Source organism: Narcine bancroftii, chromosome 2, assembly GCF_036971445.1.
Source record: "Narcine bancroftii isolate sNarBan1 chromosome 2, sNarBan1.hap1, whole genome shotgun sequence".
NCBI classification, from domain to species: domain Eukaryota; kingdom Metazoa; phylum Chordata; class Chondrichthyes; order Torpediniformes; family Narcinidae; genus Narcine; species Narcine bancroftii.
In genome coordinates, this window is record NC_091470.1 from 309,389,146 (window position 1) to 309,416,266 (window position 27,121).

The 27,121-nt window shown below is 42.2% G+C and overlaps 1 protein-coding gene across 6 annotated transcripts in view; it reads right to left on the reverse strand.

Moving 5' to 3' along the window:
- Positions 1-27,121, reverse strand: part of LOC138755508 (putative Polycomb group protein ASXL3) — a 360,016-nt gene that overhangs the window by 226,313 nt on the left and 106,582 nt on the right. For 5 of the 6 annotated variants that reach the window (XM_069921623.1, XM_069921612.1, XM_069921609.1 and 2 more), the window contains 3 exons: positions 24,492-24,600; positions 22,829-22,937; positions 518-645 (listed from right to left, as the gene is read on the reverse strand). In XM_069921623.1, the coding sequence (XP_069777724.1) occupies positions 518-645; positions 22,829-22,937; positions 24,492-24,600 (346 nt within the window). Of the gene's footprint in view, positions 1-517; positions 646-5,878; positions 5,912-22,828; positions 22,938-24,491; positions 24,601-27,121 lie in introns of those variants that run through there. The other variant, XM_069921614.1, reaches the window with a different exon arrangement.

Below are 27,121 nucleotides of genomic sequence, written 5' to 3' on the forward strand. Positions count from 1 at the left end.
TGCCTGCAGCAAGTTATAATTTTATATATATGCAGATTGTATGACAATAAACCCATTATCTTTATCACCTATATAAATTATCCTCAGACTATTTTACCTCTCTCAGAAATATTCATCAGACTTATCCATCCCTCCCCAAGCATCTCTGCAACTTTTGACATAGTTTTATTTTCCCCACTACTGATGAATGGTCTTTGACTTGAAATGTCAACACTGTTTCTCTTCCATACATGGTGGGTGGCTTGCTGAGTAATTTCAGGATTTTCTTTTTCAGACTTTCAGCATCTGCAACTCTCTTTTATTTTCTTGAATCAACAAGTGAATTGATTATTTTAGATTGGGTATTGGTTCATGAGTCAGGATTCATTAATAATCTTAGAGTAGAAAGTTATCCAAACTGATTTCATCGTTCAATGAATTTCATATAAAGTATGCGAATTACTTAACTTATTAGTTGAGTATAAAATAAAATGTACACACCACATTGCAAAATATTGAAGACTGTAATTAACCTTACCTGTTTTAGTGCTTTTTTGGTATGCTGCTGAGTAGAAGACAAAGGCTTGTTTTGTGCAACTGTTGTTGAAGAATTTATATTATGTGGAGGAAAACTCTCATCAGGCACATGTTTTGATTCTGGACAAACTGGAAAAAAAATGGAAAACGTGCCACTCACTAGGCCATAAGTTTTTTTCAGGCATCAATCAAGTATAATCTATTTTGATTTTAAATTTACTGCAGAGAAGGAAACAGAGATTGACATACTGTAGATATGGAGTCCTGACTGTTAAATAAAGTAGTGCAAATGCACGTTCATTCCTATTATCCACATATCTTGCATCATCCTAGTCCTGGCTCCATTAATGTTGAATACTCCCATGCCACAATCACCTCAAAATAACCACTACTGGTTCCTAACTGGCACTATTCCTACCTCTTGACTTCCATAGCTATCATCATCTGACTTACTTACAATGAATTTGTCATCTTTCACCATCATTCTAACTCTCAAGTTCTCCTTCAGATCCAAACATTTATATCCATCTTACCGAAGATTCTGTGCTTTAATCTTTCCAGTTTGCTCATGAACGAAAATGCATGGTTAATGAATGGCATGCTCTGATATGAAATAGTAACCAAGAATTACATCCTCTAACATGGAATTGAAACTAAAGGTAAGCAAAAGAAAGTTAACAGCCTGCATGATTTCAAGGAAAATTATGAATAATATTCCTATTTCAAACAGAGATAGCCAAACTTAAATTAGTGGACTTTGATAACAATAAAAGGGAAATTCTAGAAAGGCTAAGAAAAGACAGAACAAGAAAAAAAAGGTAAATAGCATTCAGCCCAGTGACCGTAAAGAGATTAGCAAGCAGATGCACGAGACACTAACAGACCCAGAGCAAGATGAACAGAATATAAACAGACTAAACAAGTGTGCTCTTTTAAAGCACATTTCAAAGGTCTTGAATTAGAATATACAGTGTGACCACCAGGAATGCTACCTTTTGCTCTTAACTTCCATGTTAGGATGATTCAGTTATGTGAAGCACTATTACATTCAATGTTTATTCTTAGGGTGTCTACACTGCTTGACATATTTCTCCCATCATACTGATGAAATCATCTATGTCTAGGATTTTTACATGATTGGTCAATCTTGTGCTGCTCCCATAATGCTGGAGTTACTACTGTAACTGTGGAAGTAGAAGCATTGCAGAGACTACCATTGGGACTGCTACCGGAACCATTCAGAGAGAGTTTTCAGAAAGTAAGCAGTAAGCCTCAGATCCTGAGATTTTATGTAGTACACAAAAGTGCTGGAGAAACTCTGCATGTCATGCAGCATCCATGGAAAGCAATAAGCAGTTGTCATTTCAGGCCCGAGCCTTGCTTGAGGGATGCCAAAAATCAGGCAGACATCCAGTTTAAGAAAGTGAGTGGGGGCGGGGGGGGGGTGTGGGAGAAGAATGGGGGAGGAGCACAAACTAGCAGGTGACAGATAGGAGGGGAGAAGAAGAGAAAGCTGCTGAGACATAAAAGGGGAACAGGGCAGGGGGCTGAGAAATGTGCTCTCTGACAGGAGGAAGGGAGGGAAGGGGCCAGGAAGCCAGAGAGTGTCAGGGGGTGAGGCAACAGGGGGATAAAATATTGGAAATTGGAGTTTGATATTGATGCTGACTGGATAGAGACTGCAATGATGAAACACATGATGTTGTTCCTCCATTTCATGTGTGACCTCAACTGGCAGTACCAGGCCATGGACAGACATTTCAGTATGGCAATGGGAAGTGGAAATCAAGTGGTTGGCCACTGGGAGGTACTTGGTATTGCATGATCAGAGAGAAAGTGCTCAACTAAGCCGACGTAGAGGAGGCTGGATTGGGAGCACCGAATGCAGTAAATGAGCCCTACAGAATCACAGATGAAATGTTGCTTCACTTGGAAGGACTGTTTGGAACCCAGAATAGTTGTGAGGGAGGAGGTTGCAGGTGCAAGTGTAGAACTTCTTGTGGTTACAGGGATAAGTTCTGGGGTGGGGAATTGGTGGAAAGGGATGAGGGGACAAGGGAGTTGTGGAAAGAGCAATCCCTATGGAAAGTGAAGAGGAGAGGGGAAGAAGTATCTGGTGGTGGGATCATGTTATAAGTGGCATAAATTTGGAGAATAATATGTTGGACGCAGAGGCTGGTGGGGTGGTATGAGAGGACAAGGAGTATTCTGTCCTTGTTGCTTTGAGGGGTGGGGTAGTGGGAAAGGGGTATCTGGTAGGCTGATGTGCGGGAAATAGAGATGTGGGTGAGAGAGGAATTAACAGCAGTGGAGATGAAGGAGGACAGATGGCCAGGAATGGAAATCCTCATCCTATGTGCAGATGTAATAGAAATGGAGGAACTGAGAGAAAGGAATAGAATTCTTACAGGAGACAGTGTGGAAAGAGGTGTAATCAATATAACCATTCAAGTTTGTTAGATTATAAAAGATATCTGAAATAGCTTGTCTCCAACAATGAAGACAAAGAGATTCAGAAAGAGAAGAGTGTTACCGGAGAAAAAAAAACAAGTGAATTTAAGAGTAGGATGGAAGTTGATGGCAAAGTTAAGAAGGTTCATGAGAACATTGTGGGTGCAGGAGACACTATCAATTTAGTTGTTAATATACAGCTTATAGCAGAGAAAGAGGTGAGGAGGCTTGATGCATTGATTGTTATATACACTCAACACCCAAAGATAGGGATAGCTGGGGCCAAGGCTGAGGCTTTCTGCTTTCATCATCAACAATAATAAAGACCAAGTCTGCAATGTTGCACAGTCGGAGGAGGAAGAGAGATAACATTTGTAGGAAGAGAAATAGAGTTAATATTCCACGATTCTCTTCTTACAGATACTCAAGCAAACCTGCTGAATACTTCCATCATTTTCCGTTTCTATTTTAGATTCCAGTATCAGCATTTATGTTTATATTTTCAAGAAGAAAGAGAAAAGAGTAGAAAATGTTTGCAGGGAAGAAGAGGAGCAAAAAAAAAAGCCAGCAGATATTACAAGATAGAGATGCAGTTTCAGAAAGAGATCAGATAGTACAAAGCAAAGGCAGCAGAAGTTTATTATTTTGAGGTACATTCAGGAGTCTGATAAAAGAGAGGAAAGAAACTGTCCTTGAATCTGGTGGTGTATAACCCCAAACTTCTGAACATTCTTCCTGATGGCCAGCATGGGATAACTCTTTTAATATATTGGCTGCATTTCCAAGGCAGCAGGGGTTATGTATGGAGTCAATGGAATGGAGGAGGATGGGGTATAATGGCCTGAGTCACATTCAGAACCCTCTAGTAGAGCAGTCCCCACATCTGATAAAATGCTTTCAATGGTGCACCTGTATAAGTTGCAGGTGACGTGCTTAATTACCTCAGACTTCCGAGGAAGTAGAGGTGCCAATGTGAAGTTTTGGTCATGGCATCAATATGGATGAACAAGGACATGTCACTGGAGATGTTTACACCTTTCAATTTAAATCTATTGACTATCTCCACATCCTGATGAAGAACAAGGAGTGAGCTCCCTGTTGAAGAAATCTACAACCAACTCCTTTGATTTGGTAACAGTAAGGGAGACATTGTTATCCTGACATCAAATCACTTGTTAATCTATCTCTCTTCAGTACTCTGATTCAACGTTATTTGATGGTTGTGTCACCAGTGAATTTATAGATGGAGTTGGAGCGTTGTTTGACCACGCAATTGTGGATGTAAAAGAGTGTAGTAGTGGTCAAGTACAGAGCCTTGTGGGGTCCTGGTGTTGAAGATTATCATGAATTTGGTAATGTCATGTAACTAATCCTCATTGACTGTTGTCTATGGGATAGAAAATACTGGATTAAATTGTAGAGGAAGTGCTAAAACCAAGGTCATGTAGTTTGAGGATGAGTTTCTTTGGTACTATTGTGTTGAAGGTGTGTAACTCATATTAAATAGGCACATAATGTAGTTGTTTCAATCACTAATCAATTCCTCATGAAGGGGTAAAGAACGTTTTTCTTAGCATCATCTTTAGCTAGGACACTGTACTCTTAAAATTATTTTGTGTAACTGTACTTTAAATTTCGAAACAGATTTAAGATTAGCCCCACAAAAGTGCACATAAACTGACAAAGGAAGCACATTTAAAAAAAATTGTGCAAAAAGCATCAAGAGAATTTCTTACAGTCCTCATTTTAACATAATTCCTTGGATGATGTTTTCAGACCTGCTTGTTTTCATTTCTGCCACATCACTTCATTCACAAAAATTATCTTGCTATCATCAACAATGTTCTTTATGATGGCCAAAATGAAGCTACTGAAAGTTAATTCATATGATGATAATTTTTTATTTTCATAGACAGCACATTATACATATGCAGCTGAACTGGTCAATAATGCAGAGAGTCCTTTAGTGTGGTTGGAATATTCCGTGATTAATGTAGCAAGAGGAAGTTCAAGGGCCTGACAATAGTTGGAATGAAAATGTCCTTGAATCCAGAGGGGGTAGTCTTCTCACGGTACCTTCTGCCCAAAGGTAGTAGTGAGAAGAGGTTGTGAGCAGTGTGGTGAGGTTCTTTTATGATGTTGGCTGATTTCCTGAGGCAGCACCTCCCGTAAATGACTTCAACAGATGATAGGTTTGATCTAATAATGAACCTGGCTTAGTTTGTTACCATCTGCATTCTTCAGCATTGCTGGGCATTCCAGTTGCTAAAACAGACTGTAATGCAACCTGTCAATATCTGTAGGTTTTTAATTTTGGAGCTAATGATATTCTGAAACCACCAAGCTTTGTTAGTTCATCAGATTTCTCTCGTCTCAGCCAACATTGTGGCCTCAATTTTGAATTAGGATTTAAAATCAGTCTACTAATTCAAATCCAAATGTTAAAACTAAGCTAAGGCTAAAAAAAATACCTAGCAAATAATTATTACAGCATTAGAAGGCGGCCTTGAATGGAGGTCAAGAAAAAGAGCAATCTTTTTGAATCAACTTTTCAAATGACTTTAAGTGTGCAACTTCATACTTTTCAATACTTCAGCAAAATTTATTTAAGCCCATCTTTTTGAAAATGCCAAACGTGGTCAAAGTTGAGAAACAAAAACCCCTCATTTTACGTAACGAGTCATGTATTCTGGCAAATATCTAACATTCACTTAGTTCCCTGATGCCCTTGTTATACTTATGATTTACAGACACTGACAGAAGTAGGTCATTTTCATAGCTTAGGGTTCTGCTTCTAACCACATTTTGATTGGCATCTTTTTTTCATATCCAGAGATACAACTTTATATTATACTAGAGACTAAGCTAGCAGATGCCATGTTATATTAAACTGATGGAACTTCAAGATTACCTCATTGACTGTGATCTGTTTTTGAATGTCCTAAAGATATGAAAGATAGTATATAAATAATACACTTTCTTCAGGATTATGTAACATAATTTATAACAGAACAAACAACATTATTTCCTTTAATGCAACAAAATGTCCAACTATGTATCAAAGTAATGTTATCAAACAAAACTTGACATCAAACCACACAGGAGATATTGAACCAGTTTTCGTCAAAGGGGCAGATTTTGGGAGCGAATTCCAATGAAATTCTTGGCATTTGATAAGATGGCTACCAATGGTGGAGAGATTAAACAAAAATCTTTTCAACGGCTTTAAATGCGAACAACAATCAAGTTAATTATTTCATCAATGTACTCACTGAGAATTAGAAACACCGCAATAGACAGTTCAACAAAAAAATACTGGTTAAATTACCCTAATTATTGACAACAGTGATTTGTACTCATTTCTCTACAACATGTATATTCAGTATCTCATTCCAGAAGTTTAATTGACCTGATCGCTAGGAAGTTGCCTATTGTTGCTGAAGGAGCTACATTCTTATTCACTAACACTATGCCTAGTGCTATTCTGCAGAGTTCATTATAATGTTCTTAATTCATCACTGAATAATCACAAGAACATATATGGCTGTTCCTTAAAAAAGACATCTCCCCCTGAAGTGACTGCTGAATTACGAACTAAATGTAAACTTCTGCCCTCCATGGAGACTTTCCCAGCAACACATTGCCCTTGGTTTGGTATGGAGAGGTTCCGTTTGAGAATTGTTATTTGGTGGATTCTGTTTTCCTCCTCTTCTCTGCCTGAGGTTTCGGGCCTCCTTTGCTTTCCCTGGAGCTCTGGTTCCTGTGTCAAATCCCTTTTCTGCATCACATGACTCCCCAGAAGCAAGCTTTGTTGAGCAAATTGCCACAGGAAAATTTCCCAGGTGAAGATATTTGTACAGCCAAACAAGAGGAGTGGAAGCTTTCAACCTATCCAACACGTGGAGATGAGAGAGATCATAGGATCTGGGTGATGTGTCACCACATGGAGGTGCTAAAATCAGTTGCCAGGAATGGAGGGTTCCAGGGTGGAGTTACAACCCGCTTCGAAAATGAACGACTCACCTGGGCACAAATTGGTCTACACAAGGTAGGGGAGAAGATAGCAGGAGCGATTATATACAAATGGGATACTAAATTCTTTGGCTTGGCTTCGCGGACGAAGATTTATGGAGGGGGTAAAAAGTCCACGTCAGCTGCAGGCTCGTTTGTGGCTGACCAGTCCGATGCGGGACAGGCAGACACGATTGCAGCGGTTGCAAGGGAAAATTGGTTGGTTGGGGTTGGGTGTTGGGTTTTTCCTCCTTTGCCTTTTGTCAGTGAGGTAGGCTCTGCGGTCTTCTTCAAAGGAGGCTGCTGCCCGCCAAACTGTGAGGCGCCAAGATGCACGGTTTGAGGCATTATCAGCCCACTGGCGGTGGTCAATGTGGCAGGCACCAAGAGATTTCTTTAGGCAGTCCTTGTACCTTTTCTTTGGTGCACCTCTGTCACGGTGGCCAGTGGAGAGCTCGCCATATAATACGATCTTGGGAAGGCGATGGTCCTCCATTCTGGAGACGTGACCCATCCAGCGCAGCTGGATCTTCAGCAGCGTGGACTCGATGCTGTCGACCTCTGCCATCTCGAGTACCTCGACGTTAGGGGTGTGAGCGCTCCAATGGATGTTGAGGATGGAGCGGAGACAACGCTGGTGGAAGCGTTCTAGGAGCCGTAGGTGGTGCCGGTAGAGGACCCATGATTCGAAGCCGAACAGGAGTGTGGGTATGACAACGGCTCTGTATACGCTTATCTTTGTGAGGTTTTTCAGTTGGTTGTTTTTCCAGACTCTTTTGTGTAGTCTTCCAAAGGCGCTATTTGCCTTGGCGAGTCTGTTGTCTATCTCATTGTCGATCCTTGCATCTGATGAAATGGTGCAGCCGAGATAGGTAAACTGGTTGACCATTTTGAGTTTTGTGTGCCCGATGGAGATGTGGGGGGGCTGGTAGTCATGGTGGGGAGCTGGCTGATGGAGGACCTCAGTTTTCTTCAGGCTGACTTCCAGGCCAAACATTTTGGCAGTTTCCGCAAAGCAGGACGTCAAGCGCTGAAGAGCTGGCTCTGAATGGGCAACTAAAGCGGCATCATCTGCAAAGAGTAGTTCACGGACAAGTTTCTCTTGTGTCTTGGTGTGAGCTTGCAGGTGCCTCAGATTGAAGAGACTGCCATCCGTGCGGTACCGGATGTAAACAGCGTCTTCATTGTTGGGGTCTTTCATGGCTTGGTTCAGCATCATGCTGAAGAAGATTGAAAAGAGGGTTGGTGCGAGAACACAGCCTTGCTTCACGCCATTGTTAATGGAGAAGGGTTCAGAGAGCTCATTGCTGTATCTGACCCGACCTTGTTGGTTTTCGTGCAGTTGGATAATCATGTTGAGGAACTTTGGGGGACATCCGATGCGCTCTAGTATTTGCCAAAGCCCTTTCCTGCTCACGGTGTCGAAGGCTTTGGTGAGGTCAACAAAGGTGATGTAGAGTCCTTTGTTTTGTTCTCTGCACTTTTCTTGGAGCTGTCTGAGGGCAAAGACCATGTCAGTGGTTCCTCTGTTTGCGCGAAAGCCGCACTGTGATTCTGGGAGAATATTCTCAGCGTAATAACCGTAAAAATGGACAACCCCATATTAAAACATATAGTTCAAACATGGCAAAAATAAACCAGATCATTTGGTTAAAAGTGGGGTTGAGAGAACAAAATACCTTCCCAACCTAATTGCCAATGACTTCCATAACCCCAGAGCCCTCTTCAGCACCATAAACACAGTTGTAGGCCCGCCACCCACTACAAATCTGGACACGTCCCCCACCAAATGTGAAGAATTTTTAAAAATTATTCATCGACAAAGTTGAGAACATTAGGAAAAACATTCCTCCCCCCACCATCCATAATCTAACTGGACCACAGCTCTGTCCACATAACCTAGACATTTTCAGTCCCACCATACTGCCCACTCTCAGAAAGATCATGTTTTCAATGAAACTTACAACCTGCTCCCTTGACATTATCCCTACCGCCCTCCTGAATGATGTCTTCGACATCGCAGGTCTGAGCACCCTCTCCATCATCAACAGCTTCCTAACCACTAGCTCTGTCCAACCTGCTTCAAATGTACAGTGGTTCAGCCCCTCCAGAAAAACAACCTAACATTGACCTCCACTATCCCCAAAAATAATACACCTGTTTCAAAACTTCTTTTCCTCTCCAAAGTCCTTGAAAGAGTAATACTTAACCAACTATCTCCGTATCTTCACCAAAATAAAAATGTGGTGATATGTAATTACACCACTAGGTCACCAGGGGTCACCCCGGTGACCTTGTATATAAAGCAGTCCAGAGCTACAGTCTAGCCTTGCAGGTTCGTCTTGCAGAGAGACAAGACCTCTTAGTGTACATATTAGTTTATTAAAGCTGTCTTATACTCGCACTGCTGGTGTGGTTATTGTCAGTACAAAAATAACAGAAAAGTTTCAGTCAGTCACAACACAGAATCAGACTTATTGAGGGTATACAACAACTTGCTCCTCACCACAGAGTCGGGTGGCGCTGCTGTTCTAATGCTCCTAGATCTCAGCACTGCGTTTGACACCGTTGATCATGCTATTCTGATAGACAGTTTCCAGCAGGAGGTGTCAGCATCAATGACGTGGCCCTGAGCTGCTTCAAATCTTACCTCATTGACAGGGCTTTCATGGTCAACATGGGCAACTACACATCACCCCCAGCCACCCTCTCCTGCGGGGTTCCGCAAGGATCCATCCTTTGCCCCATTATTTTCTCGCTGTACATACAGCCATATCATACAGAAACATGGCATCTCCTTCCACTGTTACGCCAACAACACCCAGCTCTATCTCCCCTTAAAACCAGATTACCAGTCAAAAATCACCAACCTCACTAACAGTCTGGAAGGCATAAAATGCTGGATGGCCCACAACTTCCTCCAACTTAATGAGACAAAATCTGAGTTCATCCTATATGACCCCCTTAATTTCAACAAACAGTGACATGAATCCCTTGGTAATTTATCACCTCTTGTTAAACCCCATGTTAAACCCCTTGGGGTGCTATTCAATCCTGCCTTCAAATTTGACAAACAGGTCAATGCTATGGTGAAGCCCTACTTTTTTCTAGCTCTGCACCATTGTTAAAATAAAATATCTCTCACTCAAGGACCTCTAAAGGGTTGTTCACATCCTTATCTTCTCATGTCTGGACTACGCTAACTCTCTATTCACTGGGACTAGCCGATCCTCCATAACCCACCTCCAAATGGTTCAGAATGCTGCCACTATTGGTCCTGACAGGTGCCAAAAAGAGGGACCATATCCCCCAAATTCTGACATCCCTCCAGTGGCTGCTGGTGCAGCTCAGAATTTAATTCAAGCTGCTGCTATTTACGTACAAGGCCCTCAACTACCTTGTCCACCCCCCACCCCCAATATCTCCGATCTGATTATGCCCTATTCCGCTCTCAACCAGCTCAGGTCAGCTATTGTTGGATGCTTGGCTGTTCAACACACTAATCACACACAAAGGGGAGACTGGGCCTTTGCGGTTGTGGCCCCCAAACTATGGAACTGCATTCTCCTGACCATTAAACTAGCCCCTCCCTCAACTGCTTTAAATCCAGATTAAAAACGTACCTTCTGTCGTTAGTATTTAACTTTTGAAATCCTTTGTACATTGTGACAGATTATGTTATATGTTATATATTATATTGTATACAGATATATTTTAAAGGAGATAAATTGTGGCAGGGTTTTTAGTGTAGGTCACATACAAATACTTCAAAACAGATTTCATTTAAAATGCCAGAGCTCCGCTCAAGCCAGACAGTACAGGCTCCGGGTGCCTTTGCAAAAACTTTGAAGAATGCCTATAAGGGCTTCACAAGTAGGTGTCAATTGAACATGCTGTGGAGTAATGGATTATTGATTTGGAATGCAACAGATGAATGAACTCGGAAGATTAGGTCTGAAGCTGATTTCTGTCTGTTGGCTGTTCTGAGAGGGTCATGTGGTTGTCTCTAAGTGAGAGAGAAAATTCAGTGCTACAGTTCTACAGTTCAGCAGCAGCAGCTGGGACTGGAACATGACAAGGTGGCAAACTTGTGGAAAAACCCTATTTTGAAGATGGGTTGTGAGCACTTAGTTCAGCCTGGTCAAAAGCCTTGAGATCCATACAAGAGAGGACTGGCTGCATAATGTTTCACTTGAAATAAGGGAAACAAAAAGGAACTCATCATCTGGAAAGAGGTCATCATCTGGAAAACCCTGATGGGACAAGTTTCTTCAGGAAGACACTGAAATGGCTGATTGAAAGGGATCAGTTGTGGGTGTCCAACGAGCAACAAATTTCTCACTGAAAACTGACAAGAACCTTCCTGAGCAGTAACCATTTACCTTTCAAGCACCAAAGCCTGGTGAAATTCATAAATGTTAAATTTGGTGCACAGAATAAGAATTGCCTGATAACAGTGAACTTGGAGGAGAAAGAAGTGAGATTGGACTGTAAATCAAAGAACTTTTCTTGAACTTATACACACATTACATAAATGTACACTAAGAATTAGAAGGGGGGTTAAGTTAATAGTAATAAGTTAAAGTTTGATCCTGTTTTGATGTTTAACGATAATTAAAAGTAACTTTTGTTTAAGTAACCATTTGTCTGGTGAATTTCTGTTGCTGTTGGGTTTTGGGGTCCTCTGGGCTCATAACAACATTCCTAACCTCCAACAGCATTGCAGTATTCACTGCAATTGTGGTCTATTTATAATGCCTTAATCCATTGTTCTGTAAATAGTTGTACTAGTTTCAATCGATTGCCTTGGTTTGTACACCATTTTGGTCAATGCAAGTTGAAAAAAAATGTGCTATATAAATAAATAACTTGAACTTGAAGACCCTGGACACCTGGTGCCAAAAGGTGATCAGGCGAATTGAGAAGTGTTATGAGCGGGGGAAGCTCATGTCATTTGAGCATTTAAAAAATAAATCTGACCTGTCAAATAGGACCTTCTTTTGCTACCTTTAATTAAGATCTTTTTTGAGGGGCAGTTTAGGCCCATCTATGGCCCTGTTGATGTGTAGTGACATGGAGGCTCTAATTCAAAAGGGGATCACACATAGATTCATTTCTGCTATGTATCTCCTGTTCCAAAGTGAAGGCCCGAAACCAGGCCTCCATAAATCAAGGCAGGGATGGCAGTCAGATTTAGGAATAGCAATCAAGGAGTGGTACTGGTCTGACTGTGTCAGGATAGTGTGACACAGTTATTAATGCAAGATTTAGACTGGTGGAATTGAATTTCCTCCACCAACTATACCTCATGCCATAAAAATTGCATAAGGTAAAGTCAGAAATATCAGAACTGTGCTTTAGATGTGGTGTGGAGACAGGAACCTTTGTACATCCAACCTGGCTATGCACCAAGGTGAGACCCTTTTGGGTAGAACTAGAGATATTCTGGAGAAAATTACAGGGCTCGAATAGCCACAAGAACCAGTGTTGTTCCTGTTGGAGAATATTATGGATGCGATTCCAAGACTGTCCAAAAGCCAAATTCAATTTGTAAGTGTTTCCTTGGTGGTGGCTAGGAAATGTATAGCTGTTACCTGGATACCTGATTCCCAGCTGAGCACTGCATGATGGAAAACAGAGATGTAGAGCTGTATTGCCTGGAGAAAATCACCTATAATCTGAGGAGGAATTATGACACATTCATTGAGCTATCGCAACCATACTTGATGTACTTTGGAATGCAGGTATAATTAAACTTCCCAACAGTCTCTGAATTCCAAGATTGAGGAAATAACTTTGAAGCCCGGTTGGCACCTCCTCCCAAACCAAATCTTTTTTTTTCTGTCTCCTTTTTTTCTTGTTGTTTTAAGGTATTTATATTATTATTCTTGGTAATTAATGTATGTTTATTTTTGTTAATTTGGGGTGGAAGGGAGAATGGGGGTGTAGGGAGGGAAGAGGAGAGTGAGAAATGAAGACTCGATACAAAGTGTTCTGTAAAAGGGGAAGACTGATCTATATTGTTCATGAAGTACGAGTCTGTAAAATCAAAAATAAAATTTTCAGAAAAAGAAACAATGCTTGCTTCTCTGCACTGAGTTGTACTGGATTTGTGCCAGGTCTCCAGCACCTAGGTCCCCCTGATGCATCTTTGGGGAGAGCAGGGATTCCCAGCAGCTTCCTGACACATCCCTCTTTTCATAATGCTATAATGATGCCTTTTAGAGATGAATTCATTAGCATTCTGATTCTTGGAAACACATGGCGCGTGCTAAACAAGAAAGGAGTAGGTTTTTTATTTGCTTGTTGATGAAATTTTGTGTGGTTAAGAATTTAGAAAAGGTATCCATTAGTTAAATTATCAAGTGGTACAATGTGGAAGGAGCATAATTAACTCATCTACTATTTCAATGAGCAATTTCTGCCACTTTGCACAGGGATTTTTATTCCTTCATCTAAGGACAGCATGAGTGGAGCATTAATGTAGAGGGATCTAAGTGTATAGGTCCTTAGTCCCTGAAGGTGGCACCATAAGAAGCTTGGACATGGTGGCCTTCATCAGGGAGGACAAAACATTCCTCTCTATTTCCAATTCTACGCTTAAGGGAATAAAGTCCTAAGCTGCTTAACCTTTCCCTGTAACTCAGTTCCTGAAATCCCAGCAACATCCTAGTAAATCTTCTCTGCACTCTTTCTATCTTATTGATATCCTTCCTGTAGTTAGGTGACTAATAACTGCACACAATACTCTAAACTTGGCCTCACCAATATCTTATAGAACTTTACCATGACATCCCTACTCCTATACTCAATATTTTGATTTATGAAGGCCAATATGTCAAAAACTCTCTTTATGAACCTCTCCACCTGTGACACCACTTTCAAGGAATTATGTTTCTGTATTCCAGATCCCTCTGTTCTACGGCACTCCTCAGTGCCCTACCATTTATCGTGAATGTCCTTTTATGGTTTGACCTTCCAAAATGCAATCATGGGAGTACTAGCTGGGTGAGATCAAAGAACTCTTTTAATAAAAGTGAAGCAAAAAAGAAAATCACACAAAAGAAGAGTTGCCTGAGACATTAGTGGTAACAACTCTGGGAAACAACACACGAAAAGAGCCCAGAGTTTGGAATTCAGAAAAGAATATGACCCCTACTGGAGTGAGCCTGGGCAGTTCATCTCAAACAATAGTACTCGAGTCCAAGTCATGAGTTTTATAATTTGTTAAAAGAAGTGATGTTGAAATAATAAATACATGTGAAATTATTGGAAGTTAGCTGTATGCATAAACGTTTAAAGTAACTTTAGAGCTAATAAAGATTAAGTTGTACTAAGCTTTGGTTTAGATTCTTTTCTTCAACATGCCAATTGATACACTCTATGTACAATAGGGTCAACTTCATCTCACTTGTATTGTGCTATTAGTCTTTTGGCAAATTACATCCATCTCCACACGGACTTCAATTACCTGCCATATCCTCAATATGCATTCACTTTAAATAAAGCAGATTAGTTTTATCTTAGAACTGACCTATGTTGAGATATTCAACAACTCAGTCACACACTTATTAGTGACTGTATACTGAAACCATTATAATAAACAATTACCACAAATTTGTTGCTTCTTTTGTATTACTGAACAGTTGCCAGCTAATTGAAAATTGTGATACACATGCTTGTTTTATGGAGTAAATTTAGCTCTTCTGGTCTTGCACAAATTCAAATCTTTCAGTGTTGCAAAACAGTCAAGTTAAAAAAAAAACCCTAGTGAGCATTAAAACTTCTAAATCAATCAAAATATGAATCAAAGGTGTAATGCAATTTTATATTTTGTAAAGAATTAAATATGTGCTATTCTGCAAATTATAACTGGTCTGAAAAGCCATATAATATAATTTAAGCCAAATAAAAATATACCTTGCATGATTTTTTTAAAAATTCACTGACCTTGTGCGAGTTCATCTTTATGAATTTCTTTTGGAAGAACACATCAAAATGTAAAAAGATGTCTGTTCAGAATTTTTGACAGAATTGGTGGTTTAGGTCTTTATTTTCTATTCGTACATGGATTCTCTCACCACAGGATAACGTTTCCACATTTTAAGTAAAATAACGACATTAATCTGCAAAACCCCACCATTTTGACAGTGTAAGACCACTGTCTGGTAGAACATTTTGTAGTTACTAAAGTGGAAAAACCTATGTCAATATTTTGCTTCTTCAATCTACCTCTGCCATTTTGCTTTAAGGTAAAGCTGTATCTGGTGAGGTTACTCAGCAGCAAATTATTCAGTTAGTAATTGTTGGAAAAGCTAATAGTGCAAATTAGAAAGCTCCGGGAAATGTATTTTGAATAATTCAAAATGTGTTGTAAATGAGCAAAGGGGGTCATTCATCAGAGTAAAATGCTGACGAGTGTGTGAACTTTATAAAATTATTCAGCCATATACATGTTAGTATCACGGTTAGCAATATTCTCTGAATCCAAAATATGTGTTTCGTGCATTTTTTTTTACTGAACGAACTCGCTGATAACAGCATTTGATATGAAAGTGTTTAAACGATGAACAGAGAATAATTACTGTGCTAAACACAAAAATCCTGGAGGAACTCAGGAGGTTTCGCAGCCGTCTATAGGAGGTAAAGATATATAACCAACATTTTGGGCCTGAACCCTTTGTCAAGGTATAAGCATAAAGCAGGCAGGTGGCTGAATAAAAATACTTGGGGAGAAGGAAAGAAAGTGCAGGAGGAGGATCGCAGGACAACAGACAAAAGCTGATAATTGGACATGGATAGGAGGCTAGGAGAGGAAAGATGAGAATTGATTGGGAGAGAATTGATTGGAGAAGTCTTTAAATGGAAAACTGAAGGAAAGGAGCAAAGCAAAAGGAAAGAGAGACAGAGCTAGAGGAAAGGTGAATAAAGGAAATGGGAAGGGGAGAGATGGGAGAGTGGGGGGAATGATAATGGAAACCAGAGAAGTGGATGTTAATGTCATCTGGTTGGACAGTGCCCTTCAGATAGAAAATTGTTCCTCCAATTGAGAGTGCTCTCAGTCTGGCAGTGCTTGGGAATGTCGGCATGGGAATGGGGTTGGGAATTGAAATGGATTGCCTCTGGGAAATACCTGCTATTATGGCAGACAAAGCTAAGATGTGTCCGGTCTTCTGGTGTAGAGATCACAATGGGAGCACTGGATGCAGTAGATGACCACTGCAGATTCAGAAGTGAGATGTTGCTTCACTTGGAAGGACTATTTGAGGCTCCAAATGGTGAGGAAGGAGGTGTAGTTCTTCCTACAGTTACAGGAGATAGCACCAAGTGAGTGACTGGCAGGAAGGGAGGAGTGGACCAGGGAATCACGAAGGGAGCCATCCCTATGGAAATGTAGAGTAGAGGAGAGGGGAAAATGTTCCTGGTGGTGCGATCACACAGGTAGCAGAAAAAGCGGAGGATGATATGTTGGACGCAGAGGCTAGTGGGGTGGCAGATGAGGATATGGGAGGCCTGTCCTTGTGCATAGGGGCGGAGGGGAGCAGGGCAGATATGCAGATGATGTAAGTAATGTGGGTGAGGGGCAAGTTGATGGTGGTAGTAGTAGTAGTAGTGGAGAAGCCACGTATTTTGAAGATGGAGGACATCTTGAATGACCTCATGTCAAAGATCTCATCCTGAATGTGATGGAGATGGAGGAATAGAATATAGTTGAAATAGCTGTGGGAGTTGGTGGTTTGTAGAAAATGTCTCTCGAGAGTTTGGCTTTTGAGATGGAGACAGAATAATAGAGAAAGGGGAAAATGTTGCTAGAGATGGACCAATTGTATTTGAGATTGGGATAGATGTTGATCGCAAAGTGGATAAATTCGATAAGGTCATCACTGGTGCATGAGGAAGCACCAAAGTCATCAAGCAAAGGAAAGGTTGAGGAGCCTTGCCTATGTAGGTTTGGAACATGGATTGCTTCACATAGCTAACAAAGAGGCAGGCTTAGCTGGGGCCCATGTGGTTCATGATAGTTTATGTGATAAAGTCAGGTAGGTCGGACTTCTATAAAGACAGAGATAGCTTTTTTAAAAAGGATCCATTCTCTTTTCATTATGCCCCAAGAATGGATCACCAGTTTAAAGGGTACAAAGGCAACTTTCTTCTAATTTTCACTAAATGAAACTGTGGTGATAAAAATATGTGTATATGTGATTGTCAATGAGTAGCTGGCTCATCCCCCACTGATGACTCGCTCCCTGGTAACTCCTTCCCTTATGACGCTGGAATAAAGGTCAACCTCCCTCTCCCTGTTCTCAGTCGAGCACTTGAAATCGGGTCAGCTACATCTAAATTATAATAAAACCTATCGTTCCTCACTCTATGGCTTTGGAGACATTGATAGGGAATATCAATTTATTATACTTTAAATCTTCCACACGGGATAGACAAACTGCTGCGCCCCAACAGGCTAGACCTAGTCTTAGAGCTGTATGAGCAGTGGATCGAGTGCTTCACAGACTTCCTGAAAGCTTTTGAGTGCCTCATGGCTTCTAACGAGAAGAAACCCAAGCTACTGCGAGTGAAGGTCGCTCGCTGTGCTTACTTGGTGATCAGTGGCTGCATGACTTACCCTGATGCGAGGGTTGAGCTCCGCAACCTCTACAGACCATGGGTAAATGAGTCTACTCACAGTACCTCCTGGCCTCAAGAAACAGCAACCTGGACAATTTCTTTCAGGTCCTGCATGATCTGGGGCAAGATTGCAGGGGCAATATCCCTTCCCCAGTATTGGCAGACCAATATTTGGAAGAGCTGATCCGGGATGCCTGCATGGCTGGGGTGAGGTCTGATTACATCCACCAGCAACTGCTAGAGAAAGATAGGGTGCCGTGCAGAGATCCCTCCAGCTTGCTAAGACTCTAGATTCAGTCCACCGCAATGCTGAATCCATCGCTGCCAGCAACGGGCCCTCCACGTGTGGGCCGCGGGTGCAGCCCTTTTGGGACATGATGTCACAGACTTCCTCCGCATAGGGAGGCCCTGACCCCACTGCCACCACCGCCTCCACAGCTGAGCACCTGTAGTGCTACTTCAGTGGCCAGCAGAAGCACCCCCGGTGACGCTGCCTGGCGAGGGGAAGCCACCTATTTGGGATGTGGGAAGAAAGGATACTATGAGAGAGTAAGCAAGTTGAAGCCTTCCCTAACAACCAGTGTCGTGTGCACCCCCAGGGTTTGGCCATGGAACCAGAATTAACTTCCTTCTGCCTTGCATGGCTCGACTGTGCGCGCGAACCAGGGGTTGTCATCTTATCTCATTCCACTTCCGTCGTCAAGGGTGACGTTACTTCCACTATCTTCATCCACCTCTCCTGGTGCGACCACATAGTCAACATGGGAGCTGCCATCTTACTGAACCGTTTCCCCCCTTCCGACAGAGATGGCGACCTGGTACTGGCATCCATCATCTTCGATCAGGGCAGCCCTCACCTGATCACCCATTCAATGATAGAGATTGAGATAAATGGGAAACGAACTAACTGCCTGTTCAACAATAGAAGCACTGAAAGCTTTATCCACCTAGACACTTCTCACAAACTCTCTCTCCCTCTCAGACCAATGATAGGCAAGATATCAATGGCTGCAAAAGACCAATCTGCTGAGATACGCAGGTATTGTATTGCTTCATTAATGGTGTGAGGTGAATGTTATGACAATTTCCATTTATTCTTAATGCCTTAGCTCTGCGAACCGATCCTTCTCGGGCTGGACTTCCAAAGTCAATTCAGGAGTATTATGATGGTGTTTGGAGGGAGGGGAGGCAACCACCTATCACTGTATACAACCCCCAGCACAAACCCCCCCCCCACCCGAAGCCAGCCCCCCTCTGTGGTCTCTCTACCCTCCGAACCTGGTCATGGACTTTAAGCCCTTAGCCACTAAGAAAAGACTCTACAGCACTGAGGACAGGGCTTTCATAAAGTCCGAGGTGCAGCGACTCCTGGTGGAGGGTGTCATAGCGCACAGCTCCAGCCCGTGGAGAGCCCAAGTCATCGTGGTCAGGGGCAAAAGTAAACCCGTATGGTGATCGACTACAGCTGAACAATCCACCACTTCACGCAGCTGGACACATATCCCCTTCCCTGGATTACCAACATAGTCAATAAGATCATCCAGTATAGGGGGTTCTCCACCATTGACCTAAAGTTGGTGTACTATCAACTCCCACTTCGCCCAGGAAACCACCAGTATACCAGATGGTAGGCTCTACCACTTCCTACGGGTACCCTTTTGAGTCACCAATGGTGTCTCCGTATTTCAGAGAGAAATGGATTGGATGGTGGACAAGCATAAACTGATGGCCACGTTCCCTTACCGAGACAATGTTACCATCTGCAGCCACAACCAGCAGGACCACGATGCGAACCTTGCCAAATTCCTCCACACTGCCAAGTCATTTAATTTGACCTACAACGAGGACAAGTGTTTAGCCCAACTAGCCTGGCCCTCTTCAGATGCATCGTGGCATATGGTGTCATCGCCCCCGACTGCATGTGTCCACTTATGGAACTCCCTATCCCATCCAACCTCAAGGCGCTAAAGAGGTGCCTGAGATTCTTTTCCTATTACCCTGCTGACAGTCCAAAGAGCTGTCACTTTTATGTTCAACACAAAACTGCGGGGTAAAATCAAGAACAATAAAATCCTGCGGTGGAGAATCGAGCTCTCCACCTATAACTATGATATCCTGTACCGGCCGGGCAAACTTAATGACCCTCGTCCCCCTCACCCCCCACAAGATGCCCTATCCCAGGGGATGTGCGCCAGTGCACATCTCAACCGCTTCAGTCCCTCCACGATGACCTCCCCCACCCCAGGGCACAAGGATGTTCCACTTCATAAAAGCCTGTACTCCATCGAGGACGTCAAGTCTCTGACCTGACATTGTCAGGTCTGTGCGGAATGTAAACCGCAGTTCTTCAGGTCCAACAAAGCACACCTCATCAAAACCATGCACCCCTTCGAATGGCTGAGTATCAATTTCAAGTGACCCCTGCCCTTGACCAATAGGAATGTCTATTTCCTTAACGTCATAGACGAGTTCTCCAGATTTCCGTTTGCCATCCCCTGCTCCGACATGAACTCTGCCACAGTTATCAGGGGACTCCGCAGTGTGTTCACCCTGTTTGGGTACCCGGATTATATCCATAGTGATTGGGGGTCCTCCCTCATGAGCAACGATCTGCAGCAGTCCCTGTTGGCTGGAGGCATAGCTATAACCCTAGGGGAACGAGAAAATGCCACCATTTGGAAGGCAATCCTCCTGGCCCTTGAGAAAAGGCCTAGTGATGTCTCCCTAGCAGGAAGTCCTACCAGAGGCACTCCATGCCATCCGATCTCTCCTATGTACTGCTTCAAATATGACTCTACATGAACACATGTTTTCCTTCCCCAGGAGGTTGGCAATTGGAACCCCTCTGCCGCCCTGGCTCTCTTCACTGGGAGCCGTCCTGCTGTGGAAACATGTGAGGGGCCATAAGACCGACCCGTTAGTCAAAGAGGTGCAGCACCTGCACGCTAACCTGCAATATGCTTATGTGCAGTACCTCCAATGAACATGAGGGCTCAGTACCTATTTGGGTCCTGGCACATGCTAGAGACACCCACCTGTTCCCGGCCATTTCTTACACACACACACTCATCATCATCCCCTAAAGGGACTTAGTGTAGGCTAGAGATGCTCTTCCGGCCGAGTCAACCACCACAACCTCCCACAGACAACCAAATCCAACCCCCTACAGCGACAGATGCCCTCCCCACCTCAGACAGCCGACTAGCAACGGAGCCTACCTGTACACCACTGGCAGAGCTGCATAGGTCACAGAGGTAGAGGAAGCCACCTGACCGGCTGAATCTTTAGGACTGGGTTTTTTTTTTAAAAAGGGGGTGAATGTGGTGATATGTATATACTGTTCTGTGTATAAGTGGCTGGCCTGCCCACTGATGACTCGATCCCCTGTATCCCCTCCCCCGTGACCTGGCCATAAAGGTTGACTTCCCTAATCCCTTCCATTCATTTGAGCACATGGAATTGAGCCAGCTGAAATCTAATGTTTATTAAAGCCTATCATTCCTCACAGGTCAGGAAAGGAGAGAAATGATCAGGGGAGAAGTAGCTCTGCTAATGCAGAGCTGGAGAGAAGGAGAGGGAAAAGGAAAAAGAGAGAGAGACGAAGTTTGGAGGAAAGGAGAAGTAGGAATTGGGGAAGGGGAGAGACGGGGAGTGGATAATGGAAACCAGAGAAGTCAATGTCAATGCCATTTGGTTGGAGCATGTGCAGACAGAATTCAACGTGTTTTTTCTCTAATTTTCAGGTGATCTCAGTCTGGCAGTGCAATGAGACCATGGGCAGACATGTTGGCAAGGGAATGGGGCAAGAAAATTAAATGGGTTGCCAGTGAGAGATCCCTGCTATTACAGCAGAGAGTATGAGGGTGCAGAACAAAGCAATCTTCCAGTTTGCATCCAGTCTCTCTGATGTAGAGACCACAACAGAACACTGGATGCAGTACATGACTCCTCCATATTACAAGTGAAGTGTTACTTCACTTGTAAGGACTCATTTGAGCCCCAAATCGTGGTGAGAGAGGTATGGGCTCAAGTATAACATTTCTTGCAATTACAGGGGTAAGTAGCAAGGGGCCTATTGGTGGGTTGGGAGAAATGGATGAGGGAGAGGTCCCTGCAGAAGGTGGAGAGGGGAAAATATGTCTAGTGTTGTGATCACGTAGTAGGTGGTGAAAATTGATGATAGCCAATCGGAGGATGATATGTTAGATGCAGAGGTTAATGGGTCAGCAGGTGAGGACATGGGAAATCCTGTCCTTGTTATGTGTGGGGTCAGAGGTGGCCAAGATGTTGTGTGGTAATGGAGAATATCCTGGTCTTTACAATGGACCCTTAGTCCTTATCCTGTAGAAATTCTATTCCTTTCTTACAATTCCACCGTCTCTGTCGCATCTGCTCCCACGATGAGATCTTTCATGCAAGATAATCTTATTGTCCTCCTTTTTCAACAAAATGTGGCTTCATCTCTACTACCATCAACTTGGCCCTCACCAACAGACTGGGAGATTATTTGTTCTGTACCTTCCCTCTGTTCCATGCAATAGGAGGGATTCCCAGTGACAAACCATATCAATTACCTGCCCCATTTCCTTGCTGACACATCTGTCCATGGTCTCATGCACTGCCACACTGAAACCACCCACAAATTGGAGAAACCACACTTCATACTCCATCTGAGCACCCTTCAGCCTCATGGCATTAACACTGACTTTTAAGGTTTCTGTTGGACATCCCCCCATCTCTCCCCTTTTTCCTTTCCTTTTGCTTTTTCTCCATGTCCTGGTTTCCCTCTGTCTCCTTCATTCACAGAGCCACCCCCTTCCCCCGATCAATTCTCAACTTTCCTCTGCTGTCCTCCTATCCATATCCTTTTGTCTGTTGGCCTGTGATCACATCACTCTCCCCCCACCCCTTCCTCCCTTCTCTCACTGACCTTTTTAATCAGGCACCTTCCTGCTCAGATCCGAAATGTTGGCTATAAATCTTAAGCTCCTTTGGACACTACAAGACTTGCTGAGTTCCTCCAGCATTTCTGTGTTTTTACTGCATACAATGTGATTAGTTTCATTATCTTCTTGTGCTCCCAGATTCTCAGTAAACCCTGTTGTACAGATACTAATATAAAGCTATTGTTGATTAATCATTGTTTCCAAATCCAATCACATCAAAATTTGACTGCCTTTACAATTTGTAAATTACCATAGCATGATGTTATAAGTCACTGACATACCTCTATGTTCCTCTTCATTGTTATTTGTTTCAGCCATTTCGCAGCTGTCTAAATCTGATTCGCCATCCAAATCAATGACCCCCTCTGCTGACATTACCAATTCATCCTTCTGTTGATTACAAAAGCAATTAAGTTAGCAATCGTCTATCTTTTTTCTTCTCAACACTTTCAATATAAAATAGTTTAACAATTATGTAGGTAGTTCTTCCACCTTACTGTCCATCTTGTTGAGATTTGCTCTGCACATAAAGCAAATGGCTTATTTTTGACTTACAGCTCTTGTATACTCACAACTAACACTGAACTGTTTCAGTGGAAGTTTGCCTCCTTTAGCTCACAATAGTTGTTTGCAACCAATGACATCAATATCCTAGTTATAGAAGAGATATGCAAATCACTGTCAATTAGACTGCCTCTTTTCTAATTCTGAGCCTCTTCAGCAATAATAGATAGGAAAAGCAAACATTTTGAATAAAAGTTATTTAATAACAATAATTAAACTCCAAAACATGCATTTTCATTAGTACAAGATGTATTTCTATTACTTCAGTTCTAACTTTTCAGTGCAATATCAAGGGAATTCTGATGGGTGTTGGCTCACCACTCTCAAATCCTCAACAGCAAATGGGAATCAGGTTTTGATTAGAAGCTGAGCAATTGTTTGAGCTTATTCCTCGGTTTTCAAGCTGATTGCAGTAAAATGCCACTTTGATTCGTCCAATAGGCTCCTTGCTTCTGAATCAATTGGTTGTAATTTGAATCCCATGGTGGCATTTGAGCATATAAATTATGCTGACATTCCAGTGTGGTGTGGTTCCCTTTGAAATACATGCCTTGAGATGTATCCTTGTTAAAATGGCAGTGGAATCACTGTATTTCAGCTGAAATGGTGTACTCTGTCAGCTCAAAGGAATGTTATAGATTTGGGTGATCAGGGAGTTCTCCTGGTGCACAAGCCAACCGCAGCACCAAAAACCTATTAACCATTGACTACTCTCAGTATCATGCAGAATATAGCTAACGTATTTGTTCTCAAAACAACGCAGCCAACAGATTTGAAAAGAATATGTTTTCATATAAGCTTTAGATGTGTCTGAGAGAGATTAATATGTATTTTAAAAATGACTGACTGATGGAGCTCAAAGAATAATTGAGAGTTACCCATAAATGGTAATGCACCAATATTATTAACTAATCAGTGCACACAAACTTATTACTTTCAAGGAATCCTTAATGAAGCCTGTCTTTCTTTGAGATGCAGAAAGTTAAACTCATCACACTGTGGTACCTTGATATACCAGTAAAGTACTTAAAATCAATTGTTAATACATAACTGCATTTATTTATTTTTTTAAATATTTGAGTTAAGATGCACAGACAAACATGATTTTAGCAATTTTAGAAATCTCAGTTAATAATTAAACAAAAAGAACTTACTGGGAATAATGCCTTCATCAACACATACCCAAGTAAATTTATTTGTACACTACTCTGTAATACAGTACGACTAAGATCAATACACTTTTCTCCTTCGATCAAAAAAAAATGCACCTGAATATTTCCCATGATTTTGTGGAAGTACATGCAAACCAATATTTTTCCTATTTCAAAGTCATATAGCAGAAAATTATCTGATGTTAAAACATGTTTTGTATTTACTTACTTTAAGAGCATAAAGACCCATTTTTCCTGGAATTCGACAAAAAGCTCCATCTTCCACACGAGCATTGGTATGAAGCATGGCATTAAGGCAAGCCAGAGGAGAGGTTCCACTGATTTGAGAGAGAGATGCATACAAAAACGTGTGAGTCCTTCTCACAAAACATTCACTTTCCACTTAGACTTTGTGCAAATTCCTCCAGCCTTGACAAGTATTTACATCACAATAGCAGACACAAAAAGCAAATTTTAATCTCGAGCATATGTAAAAATTAACAATCAGACACCAAATTAAAAAAATCCAAATGAAATCATGATCAAAAATATACATTTTCATACTGAAAACCAAAGACAAACATCAACACATATGGCAGAAATTCAAAACACTACTTGTATCCTAAAATACCACAATAATCAAAGAAGGGGAAAGTTCAAGAGTATCAGCATTCAATGAAATAAAAGAAAATGCATTAGAATGACCTGGAAGTGGGGGGCTGGGGCACATTGCTACAATGCTTTCTTCTTTCCATTCAGAAATCATTTAGCCTGGTGTGGTCTACATTGCTTGTTAGCATATCATGTAAACTTTCTGATTTTGTATGATAGCAAAAAAAATTGCCATACATTTCATATAGTGAACATTCACTCAACATGAGCACCTAAAATGCCAATTCACAAACATCTTCATGCTATTATTTATTTTTATTAATTTATGGGATGACTACACTGCAGGAAATTCTGATTTTACAGTCCAATCTAATTGTTTGAGAGTCAATGACATTGATGAGTCTGAGTCACACATAGGCCATAACAGAAGTAAGCAGATTTTCTTGCTGAAGGATGTTAATGAACCCTATAGGCTTTTAGAATGATCAGGAGTTTCAAGGTTATCACTGCAGAGGCAAGCACTAATGCCAGACTTACTGGATTAATTGAATGGCGCCTTTCTTGTCACTTTCAGCATTATCTGAAAGAGTTGAGCAGTTAAAGAAATATTTTTGGATTGTAACAAAGGAATAATATGAGCCATTCAGCCTCTGAGCTCATTCAGTGACTCAGGTAGTTGGAATAATATCTTGCTGAGAAAATCCATTTAATATGATTATGGTTGATAGGCTCAGCATCTGATCTAGTCTCCTCTTCTATGCCAGTTCTCTCTATCCCTCAATTCAAACCATTCGAAAATGTACCTGTTTTCTGTTTCAATATTACCAATAATTTATCATCCAAAATCCTCCTCAGCAGTCTTCCTTAGGAAGAAGTTCTTATGCTCTTTTTCAGTTAGAATTATACCCTAATCTTGTTACAATGCCCCTTCATTTAAGATTGTTCCACTGGGGGATATATCTGTGATAAACCACTGTATGTATATATAATGTCTGGGCACACCCATTGGCCAACTGTACCTGTGGCTCCTCCCAAAGACTCCTGAATAAAGGTGACTGTTCCACATCCCCTGCCCCAATTCAGGGCAGTTGAGCAGCATGAACTTGCCTTCATTCTATCGCAAATAAAAGTCTATCATCTTGCTCAACTTCAGTCCATTGGAGTCATTGATGGTGCATTAATTTTATTCGCTATAGTTTTTTTATATATAAGGGAGCAGATCCTGAAGCCAGAGAAGCTGAAAATCTATCCTCAATCACCTGAGGCATCTACCAACTTTGAACTCTGGCTACGCTGTTTCAAGACATTCCTGCAGACAACTTCAGCTATTGTGCAGTCAGAGACTGACAAATTACAGGTACTGCACCGCTGATGTTCTCAATGATCAGGGATGTTGTGTTGTATCAGGAGGCTGTGGGCAATCTAAAGGGCCAGTACTTGCAAAAGATTAACGAAGTCTATGCCTGGCACCTCCTGGTGACCTAAAAGCACCGACCTGGGAGGCAAACACCGAGTACCTCCAGGTCCTCCGAACCCTCAGATGGGTCTCCTGATGTGAGGACCTGATGAGAGATATCTTTGTTGCAGGGATCAGGTTGAATTACATACACCAAACACTATTGAAGCAAGGTGAGCTCAGCCTGTGGAAAGCAGTAAAGCTGGCAGATGCGCTGGAGGTGGCCCTCCAGAGTATGAAGGCCTACTCAACCAAAAATACAGCCATCTGTATTTTTGGTTGCCCCAGGTGCTACTATCTTGGGACGTGCTGCCACCCTCTCACCCCACTAGTGATCCAACCACAGCAGCAGTACTCCATGAGCGCCCAGCATCACCATCACCATGTTCCGTCAGCGACTTGACCATGGCCGCTGTATTCTGGGAGCACCAAAGGTGCTACTTCTGTGGTCTGGGCAAACACCCAAGGAAATGATGCCTAGCGAAAGATGCAGTGTGGTCCAGCTGCGGGAAGAAGAGACACTATGCAAAGGTGTGTAAGCTTCCAAGCAGTGCTTCCAAGCAGCACTGCGTGTGGATTGTGGGGGCCGCCATCTTGGATGCTGCCATCGGCAGGAACTAGCAGCACCATGTGCGAGTTGTGGGGAGGGGGCACCATCTTCAGACAATACCATCTTCTGGATCAACACACGATCTCTCCACCACAGTAACAAGCAATGATCAGACACTGGCCTCCATCACAATTGACCAGGGCAGCCTGCATCAACCCGCCAGGTCAATGATGGAGATTTA